Genomic DNA, 27,215 nt, shown 5'->3' with positions numbered 1-27,215 from the left:
GCTTTATTAGTTTCTTCCTTACTTTGGGAGTTCTATCAAATGTCCTTGAGGGCTGTACATTCTGTGTTCTTTGTGCCCGCTATCAGTCCTATGTCCTTTGCCTCAAGCTTTGTTAATCTTCCCCTAGGTCTGAGATCATTGAAACATATCACACCCTGAAACTTCAAAAGCCAATTCTACCAATAAGTAGTTTATTTTTTTAACACCTGGACATCTGTGGTTGGAATTCCCTTGAGCCTCATTTTCTCCAGACTTTATGAATCCAGTTCCTTCCAACATGTACCAGTCTCTCCAACCCAGTTGGTCCTCTGGACTCTCTCCAATTTTTCGGTGTTTCTCTTGAGCTGTCCAGGACCAAAACATTGCCTTATCTCAAAATCACACTGAGGTTCCTGAAAACCCCAAGATGGAAACCAAGATTGTTTCTGCAACTCAGTGACGTCTACCTTATGGATGAAACCACATCTCAGGGAGAGACGTTCCAACAGCCTCAGTCACGGCCCGAGCGCCTCACTGCTGTCGGTGCGTGCCTGGGAACCCCGACACGCTGCGACCGGCGCGGGAAATTCGTGAGCTGGAAAGTGACAGACATTTATGTTTATGAATGGGTTTTTAAACTCACAGTTACTGTTAAAGGTTTCGGTTTAAACAGTGAGGACTGGCACTGAGCGGTGCCCTTCCCTGCAGGCGCAGTGCCCCCGCCCCGTTGCACCGTGTCCCGGCCCCACACAGCGCTCTCGTAAACGAAAGCGAAAGCGACGCTGGCTCTGCAATAAAGTGGGGCTGGCCCGGCGCTCGCCGGAGGAGACGCGGAGGGGGATAGGGGACCTGCTGCTCCCAAGGCCGAGTCCGAGCCGCCTGCGGAGCCCGGCAGAGGCACCTGGGGAGACTCCGCGCCCCCCGCCGTCCTCCCGCGGCCGCGGAGGAGCCCCGGGGCGCCGGGCACCGCCAGCGCGGCCATGGAAGAGGGGGACCGGGACGAGAGGTTCCTCTACATGATCTCCTGCTTCAGGCCGCGGCTGAAGCAGTTCATCCAGGTGCAGCCCGTGCTGGACCAGCTCCCCTCGCTGAGCGCGGAGGAGAGGGAGAAGGTGCGGGCGGCCCTCCTGCAGGGGGGCGCTGTGGCGGGGGCCGAGGAGCTGCTGCGGGCCGTGGAGGGGGGCCCGCGGCTGCGGCTGGTTCCACGAGTTTCTGCAGGCACTGGAGCACGGCGGCTGTAGCCTGGCCGCCTGCTACGCCAACCCCAGCCTCAGCCAGCTGCCCTCGCCGGCCGAAGAGGCCGACCACGACCTCTGCGTGCACCTGGTGCAGCTGCTCTACAGCACGCTGGTGGACAGGATGCGGGCCGTGCAGGTGGCCGAGAAGTGCCTGGAAATGGGCATCTTCAAGGAGGAGGACCTGGAGCGGGTAAGTGGCCCACCTGCCAGGTTGGGTGCCGGGCAGTGTCACAGAAACTGCCCAGCCCCAGTGTGGGTGCGGCACGTAGGAAACCACAACTAGAAATGGCCTAATAAGTGCAAAAATGAACAGGGAGTACCCAAACTTGGGGGGAAGGAGAAATGGCTCCAGGTAAGCCAATGAAGACCATTGACAATGGGACGGCAGGTGGGATGCCAGCTAAGAACCTGTGAAAGAAAAATGCCATGAACCAAGTCACTGGAGGAAATATGCCAGGCTTTACTGTTACTTGTTATTTTGCCCCAGACCTTAGGCTCAGGAGATTAAGTGTCATTAAGTATCTTCTGGCTCTTGAATCATACCAGGAAGTAGCAATGGCCTGTGAAGTCCTAAAGAATACTTGAGTTAAAATAAAGCAAGACGTTGTCTCCCCTTTTTTTACCATAGGTTCACTAAAGACTGTCATAGTAGACAATAAGGTGAACAGAAATACCAGTTTGACAAGAACAAGGAAGTTTTAACCTTTGATAAAGACATTTGCCAGTGTTTATCCCATTTGACTAAAAATTACTTACCTGGAGTGTGAAACTTACTTGAAACCCAAAAAAAGTATATCCTGAAATGGTGTTAGAACACATTAAATTAATAATTGCCAGAGCAATAAGGGGAAAACTGGTAAACAAAGGGTGCTACATCACATTTGCACTCTGAGCCTTCGCATCCACTTTTGAGGTAGTTTTGTACTCTGTCTCAGTTAAATGACAGGAACATACATAACTTTGTCTTGTGACTGTCAGGTAGCAGCAAGAATCAGCTACACCCTAATGAATCAGAAGTCAAGCATGGTAACACACAGGTGGATGCAGAGGCCTTTTAGGAGGTTACCAGCTCCATTCCCTGGTAACGGGTCCCTGTGATCCCCCAGACCACCTTTTTGCCTCTGGTATTTCCATTAAGCCATTCATTACCCTTCACAATCCTGTCAGTTTCAACTCCAATGGAGCCTAGTCTTTCCTAATGCCTCTTCCTACTCCCACTTCCCATGCACTTCCTTTTAGTGTTCAATCTCAGTCAGGTGTTCCCACGGCAATGTCTGCCCATTTCCTCATATATCAGGATGGGGGATTCGTGAGCCTCAAGAAAATTACCTTTGAGGACTGAACACCTGTCTCAGGCTGCTTTGCTCTTGGGATTATCATTTCATTTCTAGTGTGATTGCCTGTCAAGTTCTGCTTGTGACAGCCTTGGGACACTTTTCCATAGCTTCTTTGAGGGCAATAGTGACTTTCTAGAGGCTTAGTTATTGTATTTTTAAGTGGGAATTGAGATGATAAAGCCAGAGTTTAAGAAGGGACATGTTCTATCTTATGTATAAGATCATGTTACAGATTAAGTCTGAGTTTTGGTAAGATGTGTGACATGACTTCTCCTTAATCAAAGTTGCTTATTCCCTAAACCAGTCTGAACACCAATTATTATTCCACAATACTAATAATTATTATATAGTTCTTATTATTGTAACCATTGTGTAGTACTACCAGTCTCTCCAATTAAATTTCAGATCTCATAAGTCTTATATATCCCACCTGAAACCATATGGGATAAACATGAGGTTGGACAAAACTGCAGTAAGTCTCTTCTGATTAGGGGCAGGTCTGCTTCATATATTTATTTTTAAGTATGTTTTAATGATGACAGGGAAATGTACCTAGCCTATTCTTACTAACTTTCTCGAACCATTTCCAGAATTTATACGATGATTGTTTGTGGGTTTTTTCCACCAGATCCAGACTGTTACTGACAATCGTGGGAACAGAGAGGGTGCAAGGGAGCTTCTGAGCAGAATAATGCAGAAGAAAGATTGGTTCTCTCCTTTTTTGATTGCTCTCCGTGAAACCCAACATGGAGACCTGGCAGATGATTTAAGTGGAAATACAGGAGGTAATAATCTTATTTCACTACTACTGACTTTTTTAATATCTCTCTTTTTTTTTTTTTGTGCTGTTATTTAAGAAACAATGTAAGTTTCCCATCGTATTGATTTCACTGTGACCCTGGGACTAAGGTTTTTACTTGTCCAGGGATTTAAAAATCAAGTTATTTAACAGCTTAATTAATAGATTTTTAAACACTAAAAGTTCTTACTAAGCAGTATGAGAATTGCCGTAGTATGTATTCAGTTGTAATTAAACTGAATCCTATCGGTTTTCAGTGTGATGTTTTTATAATCACTCATAAAAAATATTCTGAAACTTAATTTGAACAAACAAAACTGACCTTACCTGGATTTCTCCTTCAGTACAGTGCTTAAATATGTAAGTATTTATACTTATAAGTATATACTATATATAAGTATATCAATAATAGAATAAACTATTAAAGCGGCCACTACTTTTTATTCCTGTATGATGATTATAATATTGTAAAATTATCATAGTGCTCCCTTGGATTCTAAAATATAAAAAAGAAGCAACCCCCAAATACTCCATCCCTCATTTTTACTGTACTCCACGTATATTTCATAAGATTTTTTGAGACTAACATTTTTTAATAGATTTCCCATTTATCAGCTTCAGCCTGCTCACCTGAGGAGCTCACCAGAACTATGTGTCTGTGCTTTTAGTTGCTGCATATGGATCAATGCTATAAGGCTGGGGTAAGAGGGGCATGAAGGTTTTGGACAGGAATCAGCCTGTGTTCTGCCAGACACAGATACACAGCTGCTGTATTTGAGTATGCAGTTTAAAGATGGTTGAGCGTTGCAGTCTGCAGGTCAAGACCAACCAAGATGGAGCCTCAGAAGATCATTCTGAGTGAAACACAGATCCTGGGAATGGCTCAGCAACTAAGCTGCTATTGTGGTCCTAGTTTTAATTCTGGTCCTCAGTTTCATCCAGAGTAGCAAATATTAAACAAACATGCAAATTATTAATATTTTTTTCATATTTTTATTTTCAATTCTTTTCAAATTTTGCATTTCTAAATTTTCAGTACAGTGAAGAGGATATAGGGTAAAACTTAAGTTTAATTCAGGTTTTTTTGATGGAATACTGAATGAATGCATTTATTCCACAGTTTCTCTGTAACCTTGGGCAATGCAGGCCCTAAAAGAAACTGTACAGACTAATATGTAAGCCATAAATTGTGTGGCTCTTGCCAGAAGTAATCTTCCATGTACACAATCATGTGTGCGTGTAGATACGTCAGGTGTGTGGTGCTGGAGCATCCACTGACATAAGGTCATGGACAGGAAACACTGAGAACAGGTTCTTTGGGTACTGTGGAAGGAGAAGACTGGTGCTACATTTTAGCACTACAGGTTGATCATCAATGATCTGTTACAATAAACCACATTGTTATTAGCAGACGCCTACACATAGAAATTGAGAACTTTATAAAAATAAATCTATTTGTTTCTTTAAATTTAATTTCTAACTACAGAGTAATATCTTAATATTTATAAAAATGTCAAAATTCCAAACTATTGTGTTTGAGTCATGACCAAGACTGTATGTTATGCCATTATGTACATGATGAATACAGGTTAGTTCTATGTTTTCTGTGCTCCACACTAAAAGCAATGAAATGTTTTATAGGGCTTTAGAATTTCTATTTGTTTTCTAGGAACAGAGAATAGACAAAATGAGATGAAGAACAGTACAAATGAAGAAACAGAAATTACAAGCCAACCAGGATATGCCACAGTGGAGGATTTGAAACAGCAAGAAAATGTGAATGATAGTTTCATCAGTGAGAACAGTGTATTGGAAACATCCATGGGAGAGAATTCTGTAGATTCAGGTTTGTTGACTAAATGGTATTTTGTGCTGGTACCAGTTAAACTTTAGTAGCTGCAGGTAACTGAGAGAACTTGGTACAAATTTTTAGAAATTTTTGTGGCCTGTTGTTCACACAGATCTACTTTTACAAACATGTCTTGGGAGTTGATTAAGAGCAACAGCAATTAGCAGCAACAATTCCCAAACATAGCTGGGAACCAATGGTTCAAACATATGCTGCATGATTAAGGAGCCATTCATTTGTGTTACAAGTTCAGATGGAACTTGAACAATAGTTACAACTGAGACAAATCCTATCTGAAATTATTCTAGTGAGCTTACTCAGCCAAAGGAGTAAGACAGTTAAGGCTGCTCTTTTTTATCAAACATGAATAAATTTTTTAAAAATTGGCTCTGAAAAACTACAGCCTTTCAGTGTACAACAGTAGTAGCCTATTTCTCACTTATCATAATATTAACAGCGTATCACAATGCTTCATAGCAAATACTGAGTTATTGACTACAGCAAAAATACCAGCTTGGTTTTCCTGGATTAGAACATAATTTGGCAGTATAAAGAAGAGGTGCCAAATATTTAAGGATAATTACAAAATGGATTAGACTGAATTATCCTCATTGTTACTTGGAATCCTTCCTGGGCAAGGCTAAGGCTCTTACTGAGCCTCACGAAGGGTAGGCTTTCATTGCTATTAGCCTGATCTTCTACTTGACTCTTGCCAGGTTGAGCGTTACAGATAATTAGATCTATTAGTTATTAACTAGCCTGCCACAAGCTAATTCTGGACAGAAAACTACAGTCTCCTCAGCAATGAACTGTACTGAAATTAATATATAATGGGTATTAGCAGTTTGTGCAGCTGAGCAGATCTGTTCATTGAAATGGTCCTAAGAGTGTACTTAGTACAGGGATTCTGTCAGTTTGGTTCAGATTGACTTAAGTCTGGTGTGGACTTAAGTCTGGACTGTGTACCTGCAAGTGAAGTGTCTGGAACACATGAAACATTTTGTTTCAGCTGACAATGAATTTCTTCTGATCTAAACCAGCTCTGTGATATGAACCAAAATGGTGTAAGTGGGGACAATCGACAGATTCACTGTAAACATGCACTTCTGACTTGAACTAAAGCAGCAGAGCAGATGCAGTGTAACAGGCACTGCCAGGAGACAGTGCTGCATGGACATGGCTGCAGAGGAACAGGCTCACATCAGCCATCTTGAAGTGCAGTAAGCTTCGATCTGTATGTGCTTGTACACACACTTAACTGCACTCAACTCTTTTTCCATTTCCATCCTTTCTTGTGACCTGGTAAGACTGTATTTTTAAACCAGGCAGCTGAAAACTGGAGCCCAGATTCTACTTCCAAGTATGCTGGGAACCCACCTGATTTGCAATTTGATGCTGTCAAGTGTTGTCAGTTTTGCAGTACGTTCCCACCGTTCTTTCATGTCTTGAAAAGGACATATTTCAAGCAGAAAGAAGCTTTCTCAAATCACTTGAAATTACTCCAATTTGCATTGTATCTGAAGCCTCCTCTGACCTGTTTATTTGAATAGCTGAAACAAAGGGAGTCAGAAGGTATGAGTGCAGCAGGGTCATAAAAGCAAATCAGAAGTAGATCATTTAGCCTAAGAGATAACTAGAGAAAAATTGTGCATACAAAAACACACACAAAAGAAACTACACACACACAAAACAACACAAAAGCAAATAAGTTTGCAAGGTCAGAAGTGAAACATTTGGATTAAGGCTACAGTTATGTATACAAAAAACAATTTAAATTATAGCAGCTCTGTTTTTCAAGACTTGTTTTTCATTGCATTCCATTGTGTTTATATTTACTAATTAGTCAGTGCAAAGTGACTGAAAATCTTTCTGTGGAATATTCTACATTACAATGTGCAAGAAGCACTCTAAAGGAAGATTAGCAAAAGTGGTGAAAATAGCTGTTAGACTCTTTTATCTCATTGTTTTGGAAATGCCTGCTGGTTGGTTTGTTTGTTTTCTTAGTTTGTTTTATTTTAAAATAATTCAAGAAAGGTGAGACAGTTGAAAAAGGAGAACTTTATTCACCTTCCATTTGGAAGATTATTTTGCATCTCACTTCACCACTGTTGTTTTCTGTTGAGATATTATAGTGTAATGCATACTGCACATTGTTATTCAGATAATTATGTACAAAACACCTTATGAATGCATATTTTTACATCTTAGATGATTTTAGATGGGAGACCATATGGAATAGATACATAGAATCTTAATTTTGTCCTCATTCCTATCCTATATAGATTCCTAGAAAGTAAAAATGGGAGATAGCAGTATCATCTTCATTTTCCCTAATGCTACTTAATAGTTTTGTCACAGGTCTTGGAACATGGCTTACAACTGCTGAGGCTTTCTTCTTTTTTGTGCCTTTCTGTTGATTGCACAGATTTCCAAGAGAGTGGCTTAATTTAGGTGCTTAAAGTTTTCAATGCCCTTGTCTATCGTACCACTTCCTATAGATAATGGTGATTAATAGTGGGATCAGATTCTGTGGTCTGTATGGAATGAATGATGACAACTGTAGGACAGCAGGACAAGTGTTTGCATCACTTTTCACAGTTATATTAGAAAAACTATTGATACGTGACTCCTAGTGGTAGCTAAGGTAGCTTCATAAATTTACTGAATGCAGACTAGGTTTAATTTCCACCTCACCAAGATTTTGTAGTTATATTTCAGGAGCTCCTTTTAAGACACTGTAAGTTCTGTTCAGTTCTAAACTCTCATTCACAGAATCTGTCTTGCTTTATGAATTATTTGTTGGGGACAATAAATTGGGAAAAATATGGATATGGACCATAATAGGATATTCACTGGAAAGAACTTGATATAACACAAGTTCACTAGCCGATTAAGCAAAACATCAGTCAATGACTGATTTCGTATGCACACTGTAGGCTCAGTTGCAGAGTGCTGTAGGTAAGCTGACCTAAGCTTACCTTAAGGTAAGTTCAGGATGAAGCAGTTTGTAGAAGACTTTTCTAGAAGAACTGGGTGTCTCTTTAGGTATTCAGAGGACTGATTTGGGGGAAACCCGGCTGTTTAAATTACGCTGGTGACCGAAAAAATAAGTCAGTGTAACACAGTGATCGCCCAGCAGAGGGAGAGCTCAGCACGGGAATATCCCCGCGGACTTCCCAGGCAGGGCGGCCCCATCCCGGCTCTGCTTTTGCTTGCAAACAGTTTGGAAGATTTAATAATTCATCACTGCTTGTATTTACCTGGGAACTATGGTTTGCTCTTTCCCTGTTACATGAAAAAACTTAAAAAAAAAAAAAAAAGAAAAAGAAAAAGAAAACTGAGAACTCTGGTTTTGTTTTTATTCTACTACAGGTATAGCTCTCGTGGCTTACAGGGAGTAAAAGAGAATGTTCAGTTTGCAAGCAACTTTTTTTTGGATTTTCACTCTTCTGAAAAGATAAAATAGGATAGAGAGGATAGAGGGGATCATGCAGGTCTGGACTCTTGCTTTCAAACAATGAATCATGACCCACATTGCCTTACCTCTGCCACGTTTTGGATTTTAATCTTCCACTCCATATTTTCTTCCATAAGAAAATGAATTATATTGTTCATATTTTTATGTTTACAAAGACAAAGAAAATTATGTCTCAGCCATCCCTGCCTGATAACCGTCTAGCCTATTTTAACAGCTTAGGAAGCGAGCAAACAATATGCTTTTGCTATTAATATTTGTACAGCAAATATACTATACTACATTTGTTTGTGGTTTTCATTTAGAGTCAGATGTCTCCGTAGGAGATGGAAGTGTCCGTAACTTCAGTGAAAACCTGGGCCAGAGCTGCACAACCAGCAATTCAGGTATGTTTCCCTTCTGTTATTTAGAAATTACAAAATAAGCTCTGGACGGGAAGCACTCTGTGAATGGTCTGGAACAAAAATTAGTGGAAGGCTTTCACTGTGAACACTAGTTCACTGTATTTAGATGCCAGACTTACTCTTATTTTTTTGGAAAACAGATGCCATTTTTAAGTGTCTGGACCTAAGTCCTAGCCCCCAAAAGAGTTGATTTACTGAGCTTGTCTGGGTAGGTCTCTAGACATTGTCATCATATGAAATAGTCAGTGAGACAGAATGATAAAATCACATGGGCTGAAGAGACTCACAGAAGTCATCCAGTGCAGTCACCTGTACAGATATTCACAATGCTGCCACATAGACGTGTCTTTTGCTCTCAGAAAGGAGGTAGATTGTGCCTGGTCCCTGCACAGGGTAAGTGAGAGGGAATAGAACATGTTTTAGAAGTATCTAATTGTGAGCAGAAGCATTTCCAGGGTACCTGCAGAACAGTAATGAAGGTCTACGTTCTACCTAAGTATTTTAGTAGCCCTAATTGTAAAAGCAACCTAATCAATGGGGATTACTATCTGAAGATCTTTGCAAATCCCACATTTAAACACATGTGCAAGTTTTAAATACAGTTTTAAACTAGATATTGGGCCGTGTTTACATAATACTTAGCAAACAGGTATTATCTTGCTACGTATAGTTTGAGCCTAATTAAACACTGCTGTTGTAAATGACATGCCAATATTTTTTCTTCTTTTTTTTTTTTTTTTTTTCTCCCAAATCTTAGACCTCAGGCAGAACAAATTTGTAGCTGCCCACCATGGTGATCAGCCTGTTTGCCTACACAGAATTCAAAAGCTACTCTTTGGAATCTATCCTTTCTAAAATTTGTATTGGGACTGTGTCTTGTAAAAGGGCTAGAAACAATTTGGGTACCTTTCAGTCCAGCTCTGCCTAATAAACCTATAAACATCATGTAAATGTTATATATGATATGCCTGCAAAGCGCTTACTATAAATACTTTTAGTTTCAAGCTTTTTAAATATTAAAATCCACATAATCTATAAGTATGCAGAAAATTTAGGGTAGCTCAAATCTAAATTGCTACACTCTAGCTAAGATTTTAGTCTATGTATTGCTAACTCTTGAGAATACACTTTACACTTCTTCATGAACTGAGGAGACTCATAAGTCACATTGTATTTTTTTCCTCATTGTGTCATATGAAATGTCTGGGCACGGAAACTTCTCTGTTTTGGGAGTGGTCACACTGTATCAGTTGGTCAGGTCAATCCAGGCTGCTGGTGTGTGGCAGCACATATATATGTGTGGCCTGATACTTTAAGATTCCTGAAATATCTCCCATTAAGTAAATTGGACATTTACTATGTCTAGTAACCAGCATAAAAAAAAAAAAAATCACTACACTTTGTTGAAGAATGCAGAACAGATTTTTTTTCCAGTGTTTACTTTCTATATGTTTTGTTTACATGTGGGCTTTAAAAACAACTACTTAAAAAGTTTTTAAAAACATTTATGCTTTTTAATCATGCCTAGTAAACTCAGTGAGAACAACTAAGCATCTGCTAAAGAGATGCAGATGAACTTTGAGATATTTATGGATTTTATAATTTGAAATTTTGCAGTGAGGCTGCTGTATTAACAAAGATGTTTGGATGGTGTCTTAATACATTGATATGTTTTGGATTTTAATGCAAAGAATCATGTGGATTCAGTTCCAGTTTTCTGTGCAAGGATCATTTCACATTTAAGAAAAAATGGAATTAGCAATTCATATGAGCCTTGTACAAGGGCAGACAACTCCCCTAAAGTTAAACTGTGCATTATGAAAATCCTTTAATTATTACATTTTTTAATCTGTGAAAAGATTCCTGTGTGAGCCTTTGTCTAAACAGGGGCTGAGGAAGTTAGGAAAGAGCTAAGTTAAATATTTTTTAGGCCTACACCGTTAATTGAGGATGTTAAGGAACTGAAATTTAACCAAACAGATGGGTGATAAAGTGCTAGTTTCAATATGATTGAACTATTGAATTTAGCCAACCAGAAAGCAAACAACGTTCTTCCTCAAAAGAGAGTAGTAGAAGTCAGATAATTGACAGCAAGTACTCTTTCGTGCAAATTTCCCTGCGTTCCAGGTAGCCCTGCACTCACACTAAAAGGCAAAACAAGCAAAAAACACTTAAGAATGGCATTCAGATGTTTCCATCAGCAGTATTTTATCAAGCTTCATTACTTTCTGTTAGTTTAATTTTATTTAATGGAATCAGGAATACTAGAAAAATATACTTACTTTGTGTGTAATGTCTCAGTGATAATAAAATCCTCATGATTCTTCACTAAATGATATCAGGGAACAAAACTATATGGTTTTTTTTCTCTCATTTTTTGTCTAGTAGAATGAATTTGTATCTTTTCTTCACTGAGGGCAGTTAATAGATGGAGGGTGATCTAAACATATTTGTAGAGGAAAAAAAACACAAAAACTCCATTGAAATAAATCCTTCTGATATTAAGGTATATATAATTTCTGACTCCCTAAATATATGTAAACTCAAGAGACTTTATATGCTTTTCTTACTGCTTGAAATAATTCAACAACATTTTTCTACTTTTAAGTTTTGAACACTGTTTGTTTCATCTGTGAGCCATAGATCTAAACTCTGCCATTTCATTTTAAATGAGAGATGGAAGGCTTTGGCCTTAGGTGACAAATGTATATGGCTTTTTAATGAACAGCTCAATGGCATTATGTATGAGTCAGGCTAAGAAGCAACATAATCTACCATGACTAGGTGTGATATGTTCTGCAGTTAGCTCTGTCTTGTATGGGCAGTTGAATTTTCTTATCTATTTGATCATTATATTTTATAAGTCCCTTCATCATTTTTAAGTGGTCCCTATCTCTTTTTCTCTCTGTGGCTCCACTCTTGGAAGTATTTAAAAAAGTAGCTCCCTTGTGACCAAATAAATTTCAGTATTGATGAAGGAGAACATCACATAAATTTGACTACATTATAATAAATACTGCAGCTCTGAACACAACTTTTGTTGGTCCCTGTGCTACTGAACTGTATCTTTGAATTCATACATAATAACAGTCATGTCAACATAGACAGGTGAAGACATACTGTGGCTTATTCCACCTATTCAGATTGGTGACTGGATATAAGCAGTTCTGATCCTGAGTTGCACAGGTCCACAGAGTAACATTGTCTGTCCTAATATGCCCTGTTTCTATTTATTCAGAAGACACTTGATAGTAAATCAGTATTTTTCTCTTTGAAATTTTTTTTCAATATTCTGATATATGTTTTATGCCTCCTGTTTGATACTTATATTTCTTTCTGCCCTTAGATGAAGATGAAGAGAAGAGGAGAGCTTCACCTGAGCCAGATCTGACCCTGAGAGATTACCAGATGGAAGTTGCAAAGCCAGCACTGAATGGGGAGAATATTATAATATGTCTCCCTACAGGCACTGGTAAAACCAGAGTGGCTGTTTACATTACCAAAGATCACTTGGATAAGAAGAAAAGAGCATCAGAGCCTGGAAAAGTCATAGTACTTGTTAATAAGGTATGTTAGTCCACATTTTTAAGACTAATAATTTTTAAACATCATGCATTGTTAATATAGACATTGTAAAATGAATATAAACACAATTCGCAGCTTCTCTAGATGTAGCTATGTTAAAGACACACAGCTCTAGACTGTCATCTCCTTTGCATCATCATCCTGGTGCAAGCTCAAATTATTTCAGCGTACCCCACTGCAAGTGCAAATTTAGATGTGCCCTAATAACCACATTATTTTAAAAAGTAAAATTTCAAATTAGAATGAATTTTAAAAAATAAAAATATTCTTCACATTTTGTGTTTCAGTTTGGTAATGAAGGCCATCTAATGAGTCTCACAGTAGTTAAGGAATATTTTTTCAGATTTTCTGATAGCGGCTGTAATTTTTACAGTTAAATTTAGTGCATATAAATTAATCTTCTACTGTAATATTAAAATATAGAAACACATTTAAGAACTTTATTGAAATAATAAACAATATCCATATCCTCTTATAAGAGTAAATTTTATAGCATGTTATAAGCTCAGTTAAAGAGCCAGAGCATGCATGGCTTGTTCATTCTTTCTAAGGCACAGATAAACCAAGTTTCTTGGGACAAAAAAAGTTTCACAGGAGAAACTGGAGGGGAGAAATAGGTTTGGGGATTTTTACTGCTTGGTTTTGTTTTGTTCGGCTAACAACATTTCTGGCAAACAGGCATGTATTTTTAATCCTGTGTATGCTCTGGTTTAAATTCTTTGGAAACTTTTGTTCAGGTACCACTGGTACAACAGCATTTAGAATCAGAGTTTCATCCATTCCTGAAGCGTTGGTATCAGGTTATTGGTTTAAGTGGTGATTGTCAACTGAAAATCTCATTTCCTGAAGTTGTCAGAAGAAATGATGTCATCATCAGTACAGCACAAATCCTTGAGAATTCACTGATAAATGCAGACAAAGAAGATGAAGAAGGTGTCCACTTATCAGGCAAGTTTTTAATTCTGAAATTTTTACAGAAGGAATAAAAGTATGTCTCAAGTCTGGAAAATTGCAGAGTAAAAATGTGTCACATTCAGTAGGTTTTTTTCAATTTACTCATTTTATAAATGCAAGCGGGAGTCAAAACCAGATCTTAATTAATGAGCATGCAAATTTTTCAAGCCAAAATTAGACTCTTATAGTTCATTTGTACTAAATATTTGTTACGCTTCCTGTTTTATCTCACTCAAGCACAAGTTCGTGCATTTACAGTTGTACTGGTTCCACTTTACAAGCTTGGTAGAGCATTGAGTCCTATCACATAGAAGCCATAAACAGGATGAGAAAAACCATAATAAAAACTCAAATGTAGTTTGTAGTTTGAGAAATACAATGGAACACAAGATAAAAGCCAATCTGTTATAAAAGTAGTATTCTTTAAACTCTTAAAATTTTGCTAACGTACAGTGATATTACTTATAATGTGTGTCTCTCTGAGCTTGGCAGATGTAATAGTTTCCTACAACAGATGAAGGAATTTGAAAACAAAATATAAAGAGGCAAGATTGTTTTCCCAGAATACTAAAGTGGCAGGTATCTATGGGAGATCAGAGAAGAAGTGGTATTATGTGACAATGACATAGAAATAATGGAACAGCTGATGACTTCAGCTCCAGGATCTGGGCTGCAGTGACCTTCCTCTGTGAGAAGTTAACTTCTCCCTCTATTTGCATGCAATCAAATCCTTTTCAGATGGGGCAGGATGTAGCTGAGGGGAGACCTATGATATTCAAAATAATGGACCTGAGATAAAAGGAAGTATTAGTCTGGATGTTACAGAGAAAGCAGAGAAACCTGAGGGTCAGTCTGTGTCTGTCAGTGCCTAGTGCTGACTGCAGTATTGCTTGATCCAAAGTAACTCTTGCAGAGCCACTTGGGGACATCAGAATTGCCTCTCCTCCTTCAGAATGCCTTGTTATTAACCTAGGCAGAGTACCAGAGATTTTCTTATTCTTATTTCCTTTCCACTGCACCTAAGTTAATAAACTTTCCTAAATCTGAATAATTTTGTAATCTCGTATAGAGGCATCTGAACATTTATACTGGAACTGCTGACCAGTTTAGAACTGGGCTAAGTCCCAACCAGCTTGTCTAACAAAGTGGGTTTTGAATGGGTTGCACACCTTGCCAAGTTTCCTTCATAAGGAGCTACATTTTTTCCAGAGCTGAGGTGGCCCTGCACCTCATTTTTGCTCTGTGCTATTACACCTGTGCTAGGAAGTTTAGCTGGACCAAAGCCAAGAAAGCATGAACACAGCCAGCTCCATTTCTATGGCTGTGACTTGGTTAACTTGCAGCCTATATAAATCATCCTAATTAGTTGTAAGTTTTTTATTCCAAACTTCTGTGCTTTCTTTTTTCATCTGTTTCCACAGAGGTCTGCATTACATGTTATGTGGAATTTCAGCCTTAGTGAAATGGAAGGGGGTCTCTTAATTGTATTTTACCAAATGTTTACCCTTTTTGCCAAATCTAAAATCACTGTGTGCGTATATGTACAGCTTCCATCCACACTTTCCTCCAGCACTACAATTCCCTAATACATTAATTAGTCAACACCATCCTTACCTGTTATAAGATTTAGTCACACAAATTCTACATTTGAAATAAAATTGTTAATTGTAGGAGTCTTTTTTTTTTCCAGATTTTTCCCTTATCATTATTGATGAGTGTCATCACACGCAGAAGGAAGGTGTCTACAACAATATAATGCGACGTTACTTAAAAGAAAAGATGAAGAACAGGAAGCTGGCAAAAGAAAACAAACCACTGATCCCACAGCCTCAGATTCTGGGACTTACAGCCTCACCTGGTGTAGGAGGCGCAAGATCCTACTCAAAAGCTGAAGACCATATTCTGAAAGTAAATAGCTCTCACACTTGCAAACCATCAAAGGGCCATTGTCTTGTTCAAGCAGAACTTTTAAAGTCGGCATTAGGCTCCAAATATACAATCTAATTTTTTTTTTTCATGTGTATGTGGAAGTTCAGCTCATGGGCATTCAGAAAATTGACCCACTACAAATTAATGGAAATCCACATACAAATAAAGTTTACGTTACAGGAAAGTAGGGTTGTTGAAAAGGAAGTAAAAAGATTGCCTCACTTGAAAAACATTCTGAAGTTAAGATCAGGGGCAAGAAATCCAAAATATAGTACGGTTTTACAATTACTAAAACATTTATTTTTCCATTGATAGATTATAATTTACTGTGTATTCCTAAACACTAGACAGATGATGTATTTTATACCTGCATATCTAGAGTGACTAAGCTGAGCTTTTGTGTGGACCAAAAAAATGAAAAACAATGTTGAATACTTATACAAAGCAGAAAACACTTGTGAGATACAGGTAGCATACAAATGTGTTTTGTTTTTTTCAGTTATAATTACTCACTGAAAGGGGAGTATTGTGGAGTTGCATGAACACCGGAACAGAGATAATTTGTTAAATTCTATACTTAAAGAAACTATATTTTACTTGAAGTTAATTGGATTTACATTAGTAATACAAAAGCCCAGTGATACAAAAGACTCCAGTGAAATCTCCTGACTAGTAACTTGCACAAGAACAGAATGTGATATTGAATAGGTGAGACCTATTCTACTTTTATTCTGTATTGAAGTAGGTAGAATTGTGACAAATTTTGGCAAAACTTACTTTCAATGGAAAAAGCAGAAAACTCCTTTTCATCAGCTCTGAGATCCTAATGATAGGATGCTGGAGTTTGTATCTAAGCAAATGTAATCCAAATATGCAAGCTGAAATAGATAACTACAGCTGAAGACATTACAAAGGTTATCTGCCAGACTTCCTTTCTTGTTTTCTCTGCTCATAAAAATTGTAAGGTTTCCCCTTATTACTTGAGACTCAATGACAGACATGTATGTATTTTCTCCTTGGAAGAGATCAAAAGCAGAAAAGTCCAGTTCAGTTGTGCAGTTAGCACAGAAATGTTCTCTGCCTTCCTGTTCCAAGAATCATAATTTCAAATTATTTTCTACTCTCATAACAGGTCTTACTTTTACAATTAATCCTGAAATTTTTTAATTTTTTTTTATTTCACCATTGTTTTTATTTATTTTGTGCTCCAAAATCTACTCTTCCAAAGTACTGATACTATATTTTCTTTTTCAAAATACCTATTTTCCACTCCCATCTACAAATGTTTTCCTGTATGCAAGAATCATTTTTCATGCCTAAAAATTAACTTGTGCAGCTTATCTCAAATCCTTTTCAAAGACTTGGCCTTTCTTATGCTGATAGAGCCTCTATCCATTTTTTTTAGGAAGATAATAAAGTTATATAAATATCTAAATGAGAAACCCTGTTGCATTAATTCAGTTTTCATGTGGAATAACTCATTCAATATTTAAAGAAATAACATTTGGTTTTCTCCCAGATCTGTGCCAATCTTGATGCATGTAGAATTATGACTGTTGAAGAGCATGAGGACCAGTTAAAGAATCAGGTGAAGGAGCCGTCCAAGAAGACTGTGGTTGCAAATGACAAAAAAAGGGTAAGTTTTTTCAAACAAATCAGTATTAAAGTTGTATTTCTGTTTAAAAGGATGTTGTATGGTATCAAAACCTTTTGCCCAATGCTCTTTTTCTATAGACTTTTGATGATCCATAGTCCTAATTTGAATATTGTTGCTTTCCTCTGTATGGAAAAGTATCAGTAAAGTTAAATAGAGCTAATTTTTTACTTATGTCAGTTAAATTTTTAAGTGTCTGGTCAAAAGACCTTCTGAACCATAGTTGATATGTTTGTATTGGAGTGACATTATATTCTGTTTAAAAAGTGTGATTTCACAATATAATTTGTTTAATATTGTGAACTATATATTTCCATAACACTAAATGTATTTAACAACCTTACTTGTTTTTTAATTGGAGGTTTAACTTTTTAAAAAATTACTCAGTGTGGTACTGGGCAAGTACTTCTGTTGCCAGAAGATGCTTACTTACTTTGCTAATCAATGTATTTCTAGGATCCATTTAGAGAGAAAATTACTGAGATCATGACAGAAATACAAAACTATTGCCAGCTCTATCCAAAATCCGAGTTTGGAACTCAGACATATGAACAGTGGGTGATCAGAGAAGAGAGAAGAGGTAACTGCATAGCAAATATACCCAGCTTTGGATTTCTTTGGGTCATTCTATACACAGACATGTTTTTGTGGTTTTGTATTTTTTTCGCTTCTAGCTGCAAAAGAAGAAAAACGCAAGGAACGTGTTTGTGCAGAACACTTGAAGAAATACAATGATGCTCTCCTGATAAATAACAGTATCCGAATGGTGGATGCATACAATCACCTAAATAACTTTTATAAGGAGGAGAAAAGTAAGAAGACAGTAAGGAGTGATAGTGATGATGATGACGATGAACCAGCTGTATCAAAACAGGATGAAACAGATGAATTTCTAATAGGTTTATTTCATGGTAAGTTTGAAATACATTGTGATATTTAATATTTGAAATCCATAATTATGCACTAGCATGGTTTGCATGGGCCCATTAGTTATTACATCCTAGAGATTGCTGTGCTGTTTATTATGACAGTACCTTGATGTCCCAGTTCATACAGTTTTGAATACATTAAACAACACCAAAGTGGGGTCACGTCACAACGTGTAATAGAAGTTCCTCAGCTCTGGCCTAAGGGCTCTTTCTTTTTGCTGCCAGTAAGTAAAAACTGTTCTCTGCTTTCCTCCAAGGAAGTGTCCCTGAGGAAACTCTGACAGATACATAAAATGTGTATTCCAGTAGACACTCTTGAGGGGCAAAAGGTTGAGCAAATGGAATACAAAAGTAATGAAATGATGGGTTCTTAACCAATGCTTTCTACCAAATTTTTTTTTTATACTAAGAAATAGGAGTGATGACCTTGAGTTAGTTTCAGGTAAAGAGCACTTAGTGAGAGAATTAAACAAAGGATAAAGCCTCAAAGACCAAAGTTAGTTGCCTTTTTTTCTCAGATCATTCACCTTGGAACTGGGATTCATTCAGTCCTTGACTCATGAATCTTTTTTGTTTTTTCAAATTTAGACTGTGATCATTGAGAAATTCAGGAAGTGTTGAAAAAACTTATAAAAATAGGTTATATAATGTCAGTGTGTTTTTTTAATAACTCTTCATACTTTCTTTATGCCCCCTTATTTAGAATTTCAGTACTGAGCTATTTCTAAGAACAAAAAGTTAATTCAAAATGAAAATGAGTTTTCTAGATTGTTTTTATTTCCACAGATAAACAAATTTCAAAGAAATTATATTCCAGTTTGTTATGATTTTACTACTAAAAGTTCCAGGAGTAATAGAAGAAAAACTAAAATTTTTCATCTTTTAAGAGCAAAATTCATTTTTTGGGGATAAACCCCATGGAGACATTAGTGTAGGTTTAACTAAGGGGAAAATTGTGGGAGTTTGTTGTATCTACCTACTTTTTGTATGGCTTTCTATATGTTTGATTACATTCTAAAATATGAATAAGACTAGTCAGAAAGCCACTCTCTAGGTGGTGGTGTAGTTTTATGGCCGTTGAGTACAATTGCATTGGACTAGATGCACTGCAGTAATCTGCACAGGGTGATGACTTCAGTGAGAGTAGTAACACACAAGGCCCCCACCTTAAAGTATTCTTGCTGAGTTTGCATAATCATCTGACAATGACCTACACTTTTAAATATTAGAAGTTTTTTTAAAAATGAGAACACATGAGGAATCTTCCCTGCTCATGGTCAGTAGAGCCAGTTGAAGAGAGTCATTCATTTATATTGAGTATATTGAAACATCTAAGAGCATAAAATGTGCTCATCCTGATATGTACTATATTACATGTTTCTAATGAAGGTTCCTTCTTTAATTAATGTCCCAAAGACAATTTATGTCTAAATTTATAAAAATATTATCAGCTCTGAGGCTGTGCATATTAATCTGTTTCTTCTTGTAAGTCTTTTTTCCATTATTTTAAAACTATTTTGCAAATATAAGCTGATATTTAGCCCTTTAATACAGTGCACTTAACTGTACCACTTGTTTTGTATAGAAAGGTTTTTTCCTTTGATTTATTCTCACCATGAGGTATAGTGTACAATAATGGTAATTTATTTGATTGATTAGTGTGTTTTTAATGCATATTAACTCATTTCAAAAATGACTGGTATGCCACAGTTCTTCAAACTGAATGTGAATTAGCCATGCTGAGAGTATTATATAGAAAGCTGCTCTTTGCTTTGTTATTTGCAGGGTTTTTTCTAGAGCTGTAATTTTACATGGTTACTTTTTCTTAATTTACATCCATTATTTTTAAAGCAAAAAAGAAGTGGCTGAAAAAGTTGGCTGGAAAGCCAGAACATGAAAATGAGACTCTAATAAAGTTGCGAAATACTTTAATGGAGGAGTTCACGAAGACTGAGGAACCTAGAGGAATTATTTTCACAGAGACTCGTCTAAGTGCCTTTGCTCTATTCCAGTGGATTCAAGACAACCCAAAATTTAAAGAAGTGGGAATTAAGGCCCATTATCTTATCGGCTCTGGACATAACAGTGAAATGAAACCCATGACTCAGGTACAGAACCATACATTTCAACATTGCATCTTGTACATGATTTCAGAAAACAGCTTGGTTTATTACTAGACCAGTGGAGCCTAGAGTTCTGGTTTCATACTTGCTAGCAACTTACCTTCATAAGCTGCTGGATAGGTGAATAATAATGTTGGAATAATTTCATTTCCACAAGAAAGAAGGTTTTTTTGGTTATGGATTCTATGGCAATAGGAGTAATCAGCATCCATTGCCCAGAGTAGTATATAGTCAAAAGGGGCACAAGCTGTAGTGAGGCATATAAAGGAAAAGTAAACAAAATGGAAAGAGAAAAAATGCAATCATAAAATGAGTTTATACTTATCAGGACAACAGTATTTAAAATGATATTTTAGTTATTGAATTAAAAAATAAAATTACAAAGTTGAATATGCTTGTCTTTTTCTAATACCGTGGCTTAATCAAATTATACCAGCTTATATGCATGCTTCACACTGAGACATAACCATAACTTGCCAGAATTCATAATGAAAATATCACAATTGAACACTCAATTGTGTTCATCTTGTACCATTGTGTTGATTTCATACACCACTTGCAATTTAAACATTTTCAAAACAAAGTACATTAGTATTGTGAAACCTCTCTTCTATTCTGCTCTTTACTCCCCAAAAAATTGCTACTTCAGCTTTTAAGCAAAAATGGTGTGGTTTACTGTTGGGCAGAACCCATTTTCTTCAGCTGCTCTCAGTTTCAAAAAAAGTTAGAAATTGTTCCCTCAAAAAGTTGCTTGTTTTCCGTGGAAACCTGGAATTTAATTTGTAGCCCACATTGCACAAAGAAAACAATAGCTTCTGCATTTTGAAACTGAATATAGCAAATAGCAAGTTTCTGTCCCTCTGCTCAAGCTGGTGACAATACCCAGATGATTCAGAAGTCTATTTTTTGGATGCTTTATTTTTTAAGTGTATCATTGTTGTGCTTTTTGGTGCTCCCCAGATCACTAAAATTATTATCTCCATTTATTATGGGCAATTTTAAGTGCTTTGGAGCTAGACTTAGAAGCCTATACTTTGATTGGACATGACTGAAGTGGTAGAAATCCAGACTTCTGAATAAGTATTTAAAGACTTTAAAAACAATAGAACAACTACATTATCAAATCTCCTAGTACCTGTGACATAGGCTACAAACTCCCAAGCTCAGTTACCTTAAAAAGATTGGCTTCTGCTCCCTTCTCCCTCAAAAAAAGATGCTAAACACCTATTATATTCAATAGGAACTCCTCATTTGTGATCTTGCAAGGTGCTTAAATGCAGTTGTTAAAGCCACATGACGTTTGACACTCAACTTGGAAATGATGGGACTATAATTACTGAAACTTGTTATTGAAAAAAGAAACTTCTACTGAAAGTTAGTATACTGATTTTTTATTTCTTTTTTAATTTACAGAATGAGCAAAGGGAAGTTATTGATAAATTCCGATGTGGAAATTTAAATTTACTTATTGCTACTACTGTAGCTGAGGAAGGCTTGGACATCAAAGAGTGTAACATCGTTATTCGCTATGGCCTTGTCACCAATGAAATTGCTATGGTGCAGGTATGAATTTTCTGCACACACAACTTATTTTTAATACTGCTTTTCTGTTTGGAATGTGCAAATGGTGAATCGTATACCTGGTGTTTGGAAATAATTTTGAAATACTTGAGGGCTAAAAGAGAAAACGCTCTTGCAACAAGGTTCATTTCCAGTTGCCACCCTCAGTCTGTAGGCAATATAAAATCTGCCTCCATGTTTTAATGGTGTAGCATCCATTCAAAGTTCTACATAAACAGTAAGCTCTTTTAGTAGAAAAGGTATGAGAATATGATCATCAGACCAGTTGATATCAGAGAATTTGTACCACCAGTATATGTACAGCAAACCACCAACAGCTAAAGAGAGATAATTACATATCAGAATATCAGTTTGACCATGCTCTCATTTAACTTGTGAGCACAAATATTTATATATTTAATATTTAAATGCATGTTTATATTTTGGTGACAAAATACAGTTTAAGCATTGCAAAATGTGCTAATCACAAATCTCTGAGCAGTTTTCACAGGTATCATTGACAATAATGCAGAAACACTATATGTTATTCACTGATTCTTTATCTGTCTGAGTTAAATAGAAAAAAAATGCTCTTTGGAGACACTGCATAAGGAATAATACATGTCCTCCATCATGAAACTAGGAAAAAATGTTGTGTGATGTCATAGGGAACATTGTGCTGTTTATTGTTGTATTGCTCGCAAATTGTAGGCTCGCGGTCGAGCTCGAGCTGATGAGAGCACCTATGCTCTTGTGGCTCCGAGTGGCTCAGGAGCTGTTGAACGTGAAGATGTTAATATTTTCCGTGAGAAAATGATGTATAAGGCCATTCAGCGTGTCCAGAAGATGCCACAGGAAGAGTATTTAAACAAGGTATTTACTACAACTCTGCACTTTCCCACTAATTTATATTGTATGAAATACTTTCTATTTGAAGTCTACTTAGAGAAGGAAAACTTAAAATAATATTAGTTACTACATATGGCTTTGAATTCTTCTGTAAGTATTTGTTGTGTTTTCTAGTCCTTTAGAAAGGTCTGGTTTTCTATTGGTAAGGGGGGAAAATTGACTGGAAGTCATGTTGTCAGTGAACTCAGTAAAATAACTGGAAAACTATTGCTGTCATTCCACCAGAATGTTACAGTGGTCTTACTGATCTGTTTCTAGATTCAGAATTTCCAGTTGCAAAGTATAGTGGAAAAACAAATGAAGGCAAAGAAAGATCAGCGCAAGACATACAAGAAAAATCCTTCACTAATAACATTCTTATGCAAAAATTGCCACAAAACGATATGTTCTGGAGAAGACATACAAGTTATTGAGAACATGCATCATGTCAGTGTGAAAAAAGATTTCCAGTAAGTGTTTATGAACTACTTTATCTCTTTCAGGCAGAAACAGATTTTCTTTTCAGCAAGGCTCTAAAAGAGCCTGTAACCCTCTAGGCCCTGGGAGGAAAAAAAAAGATTATTCCAATATTGTCAGGTCCTAGGCTCTATAGAATTTACAGTTAAGGAGTTTGAATGAAATGTTTGTTCTTACCCCTGATTCAAGGTGAATAGAGTTTGAAACTGAAAAAAAGATACAGGTTCTGTGGTAATAGAATCTGTAATAGACCTGGTAATAGGTCACTTACTATGTAGTATGGTATGTATTCCACAGTGTAAGTGGTCTTACAATTCTAACAGACCTGGGATAAGAGTTTGCCTATGGCCAGGTACTTAAATAACATACTGCCACATGCTGGGCATTGACAATTGTGTATTTAGAGGATGTTCACACTGGTGACACACCCCCTTAAGTTCTCCCAGTGATGCTTCTGATGCTATCTAATTTGGTAAACAGAATCACAGAATCACAGAATATGCCGAGTTGGAAGGGACCCACAAGGAGTCCAACTCCTGGCCCCACACAGGACCATCCCTAGGAGTCACACCATGTGCCTGAGAGTATCATCCAAAGGCTTCTTGAACTCTGTCAGGCTTGGTGCTGTGAGCACTTCCCTGGGGAGCCTGTTCCAGCACCCAACCACCGTCTCGGTGAAGAACCTTTTTCTGATATCCAACCTAAACCTCCCATGACACACCATCAGGCTGCTCCCTTGGGTCCTATCACTGGTCACCACAGAGAAGAGATCAGTGCCTGCCCCCCCCCTTCCCCTCACAAGGAAGTTGTAACTGCCATGAGGTCTCTCTTCAGTCTCCTTCTCTCCAGGCTGAACAGACCAAGTGACCTCAGTCTCTCCTCATACATCTTCCCCTCAAGGCCCTTCATTATCTTCATTGCCCTCACTTGAACACTCTCTAATGACTTAATATCTTTCTGATATTGTGGTGCCCAAAACTGCACACAATATTCAAGGTGAGGCCACACCAGCACAGAGCAGAGCAGGACAATCCCCTCCCTTGACTGGCTGGTGATGCTTTGCCTGATGCCCCCAGGACACGGTTGGCCCTCCTGGCTGCCAGGGCACTGCTGACTCATATTCAACTTGCCATCGACCAGGATCCCCAGGTCACTTTCCCAGCACTGCTTTTCCACATCTCATTCCCCAGTCTGTCCATACATCCAGGATTGCCCCATCCCAGGTGCAGAATCCAGCACTTTCCCGTGTTGAACGTCATATGATTGGTGACTGCCCAGTCCTCTAATTTGCCCAAGTCTCTCTGCAGGGCCTCCCTGCCTTTAAGGGAGTCAACAGCTCCTCCCAGTTTTGTGTCATCTGCAAACTTCCTTAGTATCCCTTCCAGTCCTATGTCCAAGTCATTTATGAAGATGTTGAAGAGCACAGGGCCCGAGATGGAGCCCTGCAGAACTCCACTAGTGACAGGTCTCCAGTCTGATGGTACCCCATTCACTATTACCCTCTATGCTCAACCTGTGAGCCAATTGCTCACCCCCCCACCATGATGTGTATATCCAGCTGTGTGCTAGACATTTTGTCCAGAAGAATCCTGTGGAAGACAGTACTGAAAACTTTACTGAAATCTGAAAAGATTGCATGTGCTGGCTTCCTTTGATCAACCAGGTGGGTTACCTTGTCATAAAAGGAAATCAGGTTTGATAAGCAGGACTTTCCTCTCATGAAGCCATTTATGTTAAACTCTGTTAAACTTTTCACTGACCTGATGGCAGCAGATTACCTTCTTTTCCAACTTATAATGCAAATTAAGAGCTCAAGAAAATAGTTTAATTCAACTTAATTTGCATTTACTTACTATAGTAAATTTGTAACGGGTATCATACAAGCCAAGTCAGATGTGCTTTACTATCACATAACAGAGACCATCCTACCATTCCATCGTACCAAGATACTGCCCACCAAAGTTCTCATTTCTTTGAGACCTATCATTGGTATATTTTGTAAAGACATTTTGAAGAGGTACGAGAAATTAGTACCTACATATTGGAAAAATTAAAATTGAGCAGCAGCCCTAAATATTAAAGTGTTTTTCTGTGAAATTGCCTTGTCAGCATAATGTTAACTGACAATTCAAATACAAGGTAATTATTCTTATAGCTCCTCTGCATAGGCTAATAGTAACCATCAAGATCAAGTACTCCCTAAATAAAATGATGCAAGAATGTGCACATACCCTGCAGCTCTGGAGAGTTAATCCAAATCATTCTGTTAAGGGCTAATGTAGAACTACAGGGAATAAAAAGAAAACCTCTAACTTTCAGGTATTATTTCTTTGACAGTTCCACAGCACCTGAAAAAAATTAACTAGATCTGTCTCCTATTATAACAGAGAGCCTTCTGCTCCTACTTTAGACTTGTGAGGAAGGATGCAGCTCCTGAAATACAGTGAAGAGACATGGATTATACATATATTTCATCATTATGTAGGAGCATGAAGTATGACCTTGCATTTTCTCCAACTCCTCAATGTACACAACAGTTAGAGAGTTTATGACTTTTTAGGTTTCGTATCTGTCTTCAGCAATTGTAGTCACTGTGTGTTTGTAGCATTGAATGACCAGTGTATTCTGATGGGTGCTGTCTGACTGTTTTTCAGAAGCCTTTATCATACAAGAGAAAATAAGACACTGCAAGATAAGCATGCCGATTACCAGACAAATGGGGAAATTATATGTAAAGATTGTGGACAAGTGAGGAACATCTTATTTTCTTACTCTTATTTTGTTGTATTTATTTCTGTCTAATGATCTTGTCTATTTTATCTGAAATGTAATTTTCTTATACTTACAGGCTTGGGGAAATATGATGGTTCACCGAAGCCTTGACCTACCTTGTCTGAAGATTAGAAATTTTGTGGTTGTGTTTGCAGACAAGAAAACAACAAAGCAAATTTTTAAGAAATGGGGAGAACTGCCCATCAGGTTTCCTAGTTTTGATTATGCAGCTCATTGTCCTTCAAGTGATGAAGATTAAGGCCTTAGAATGAAAATAAAAGCCCTTTTCAACTTTCTCAGTTCATTAGAAGTTCCTGTGTCCTACAGGGAGTGCTGCATTATAAACAGTGTGAGAGCTCCTGGGCATGAGGAAACTGTGTTTAAGGGGAAAAGAAAAACAAGGAAAGAGAAGGACAGTCACACCTGCACTCAGATTTGCACTGGTACTCCTGGATAAAGATGAACAAATGAATTGAAGTTGTGTATCCATGGAACAAACTCCTGTCTCTTCATTACAAAGTGACAGTGCTTCAAAAGTGTGTTAGATGACCTGTTGTCAATCCCAGAACACTGAAGAGACAGCTTGAGATGTGCCATGGTGATTATTTTATGGTTTTCTTCCTTTTGAAGATAAAGTATCTCAAAAGAGGAGCCATGTAAAGGGAACAGATTACCCAAGGGTTACTTCTGAATCGCTGTTACTTTGTCAGTGTTTTCCTGACTGAATTCTTCCCCTCATATACTTAGCTGTAAGCTCACACATTTTGACAGACTGAAATTAAGTTTCCTTTAGAAGACGTTTCAAAAAATCAAGCCTTTAACCTGAAATTGATCAATTTAATGTCCGAGAAGCACATTGCCAAAGTGACTTTCTGTGTTATTTCATAGGATTGTTAGATTGGCTACATAATGGTGTATGGGGGTTTTTCAATAAATTATTATAATTACCTTTGCCAATGCTCATACTGTTTTTTCTCTTCCACTGGAAGTATTTTGACAATACCAACACCATGGTTTCACCCTAGAAATTTAAAGGGTAGTGGTATTCTAACTGCAAAAATAGCATAATCTGCCTTCGTAGTTATCTCATGGACAGATTCCCCAGCCTACTCCCCCACATTTGTAAGTATGATATTGAACAATGGAAGGAAGATTTGTTGTTACAACAGTCAGCTTTGCAAATTCAGGATAAAGTGGTATGTATACTGGCAAGGACATGTAAACACTTCAGTGGCCCCAGGTAAAATTTGTAAGTTAGAATAT

The 27,215-nt window shown here is 37.6% G+C and overlaps 1 protein-coding gene across 1 annotated transcript; it reads left to right on the top strand.

Annotated features, from left to right (window-relative positions):
- Positions 1 to 944: 944 nt before the first annotated feature.
- IFIH1 (interferon induced with helicase C domain 1) lies at positions 945 to 27,215 on the top strand. Its single transcript, XM_018072533.2, is given in 17 exon segments — positions 945 to 1,153; positions 1,155 to 1,407; positions 3,183 to 3,339; positions 5,023 to 5,199; positions 9,001 to 9,063; positions 12,428 to 12,648; positions 13,404 to 13,614; positions 15,311 to 15,528; positions 17,069 to 17,185; positions 17,660 to 17,783; positions 17,878 to 18,114; positions 19,984 to 20,240; positions 21,669 to 21,818; positions 22,527 to 22,688; positions 22,983 to 23,173; positions 25,835 to 25,928; positions 26,029 to 27,215. Coding segments are annotated over 17 exon segments (3,009 nt in total). The 5' UTR covers positions 945 to 959; the 3' UTR covers positions 26,212 to 27,215.

Source organism: Manacus vitellinus, unplaced genomic scaffold, assembly GCF_001715985.3.
Source record: "Manacus vitellinus isolate BGI_N305 unplaced genomic scaffold, ASM171598v3 scaffold_22_pilon, whole genome shotgun sequence".
NCBI classification, from domain to species: domain Eukaryota; kingdom Metazoa; phylum Chordata; class Aves; order Passeriformes; family Pipridae; genus Manacus; species Manacus vitellinus.
This window is presented reverse-complemented; position numbering and strand designations above follow the sequence as displayed.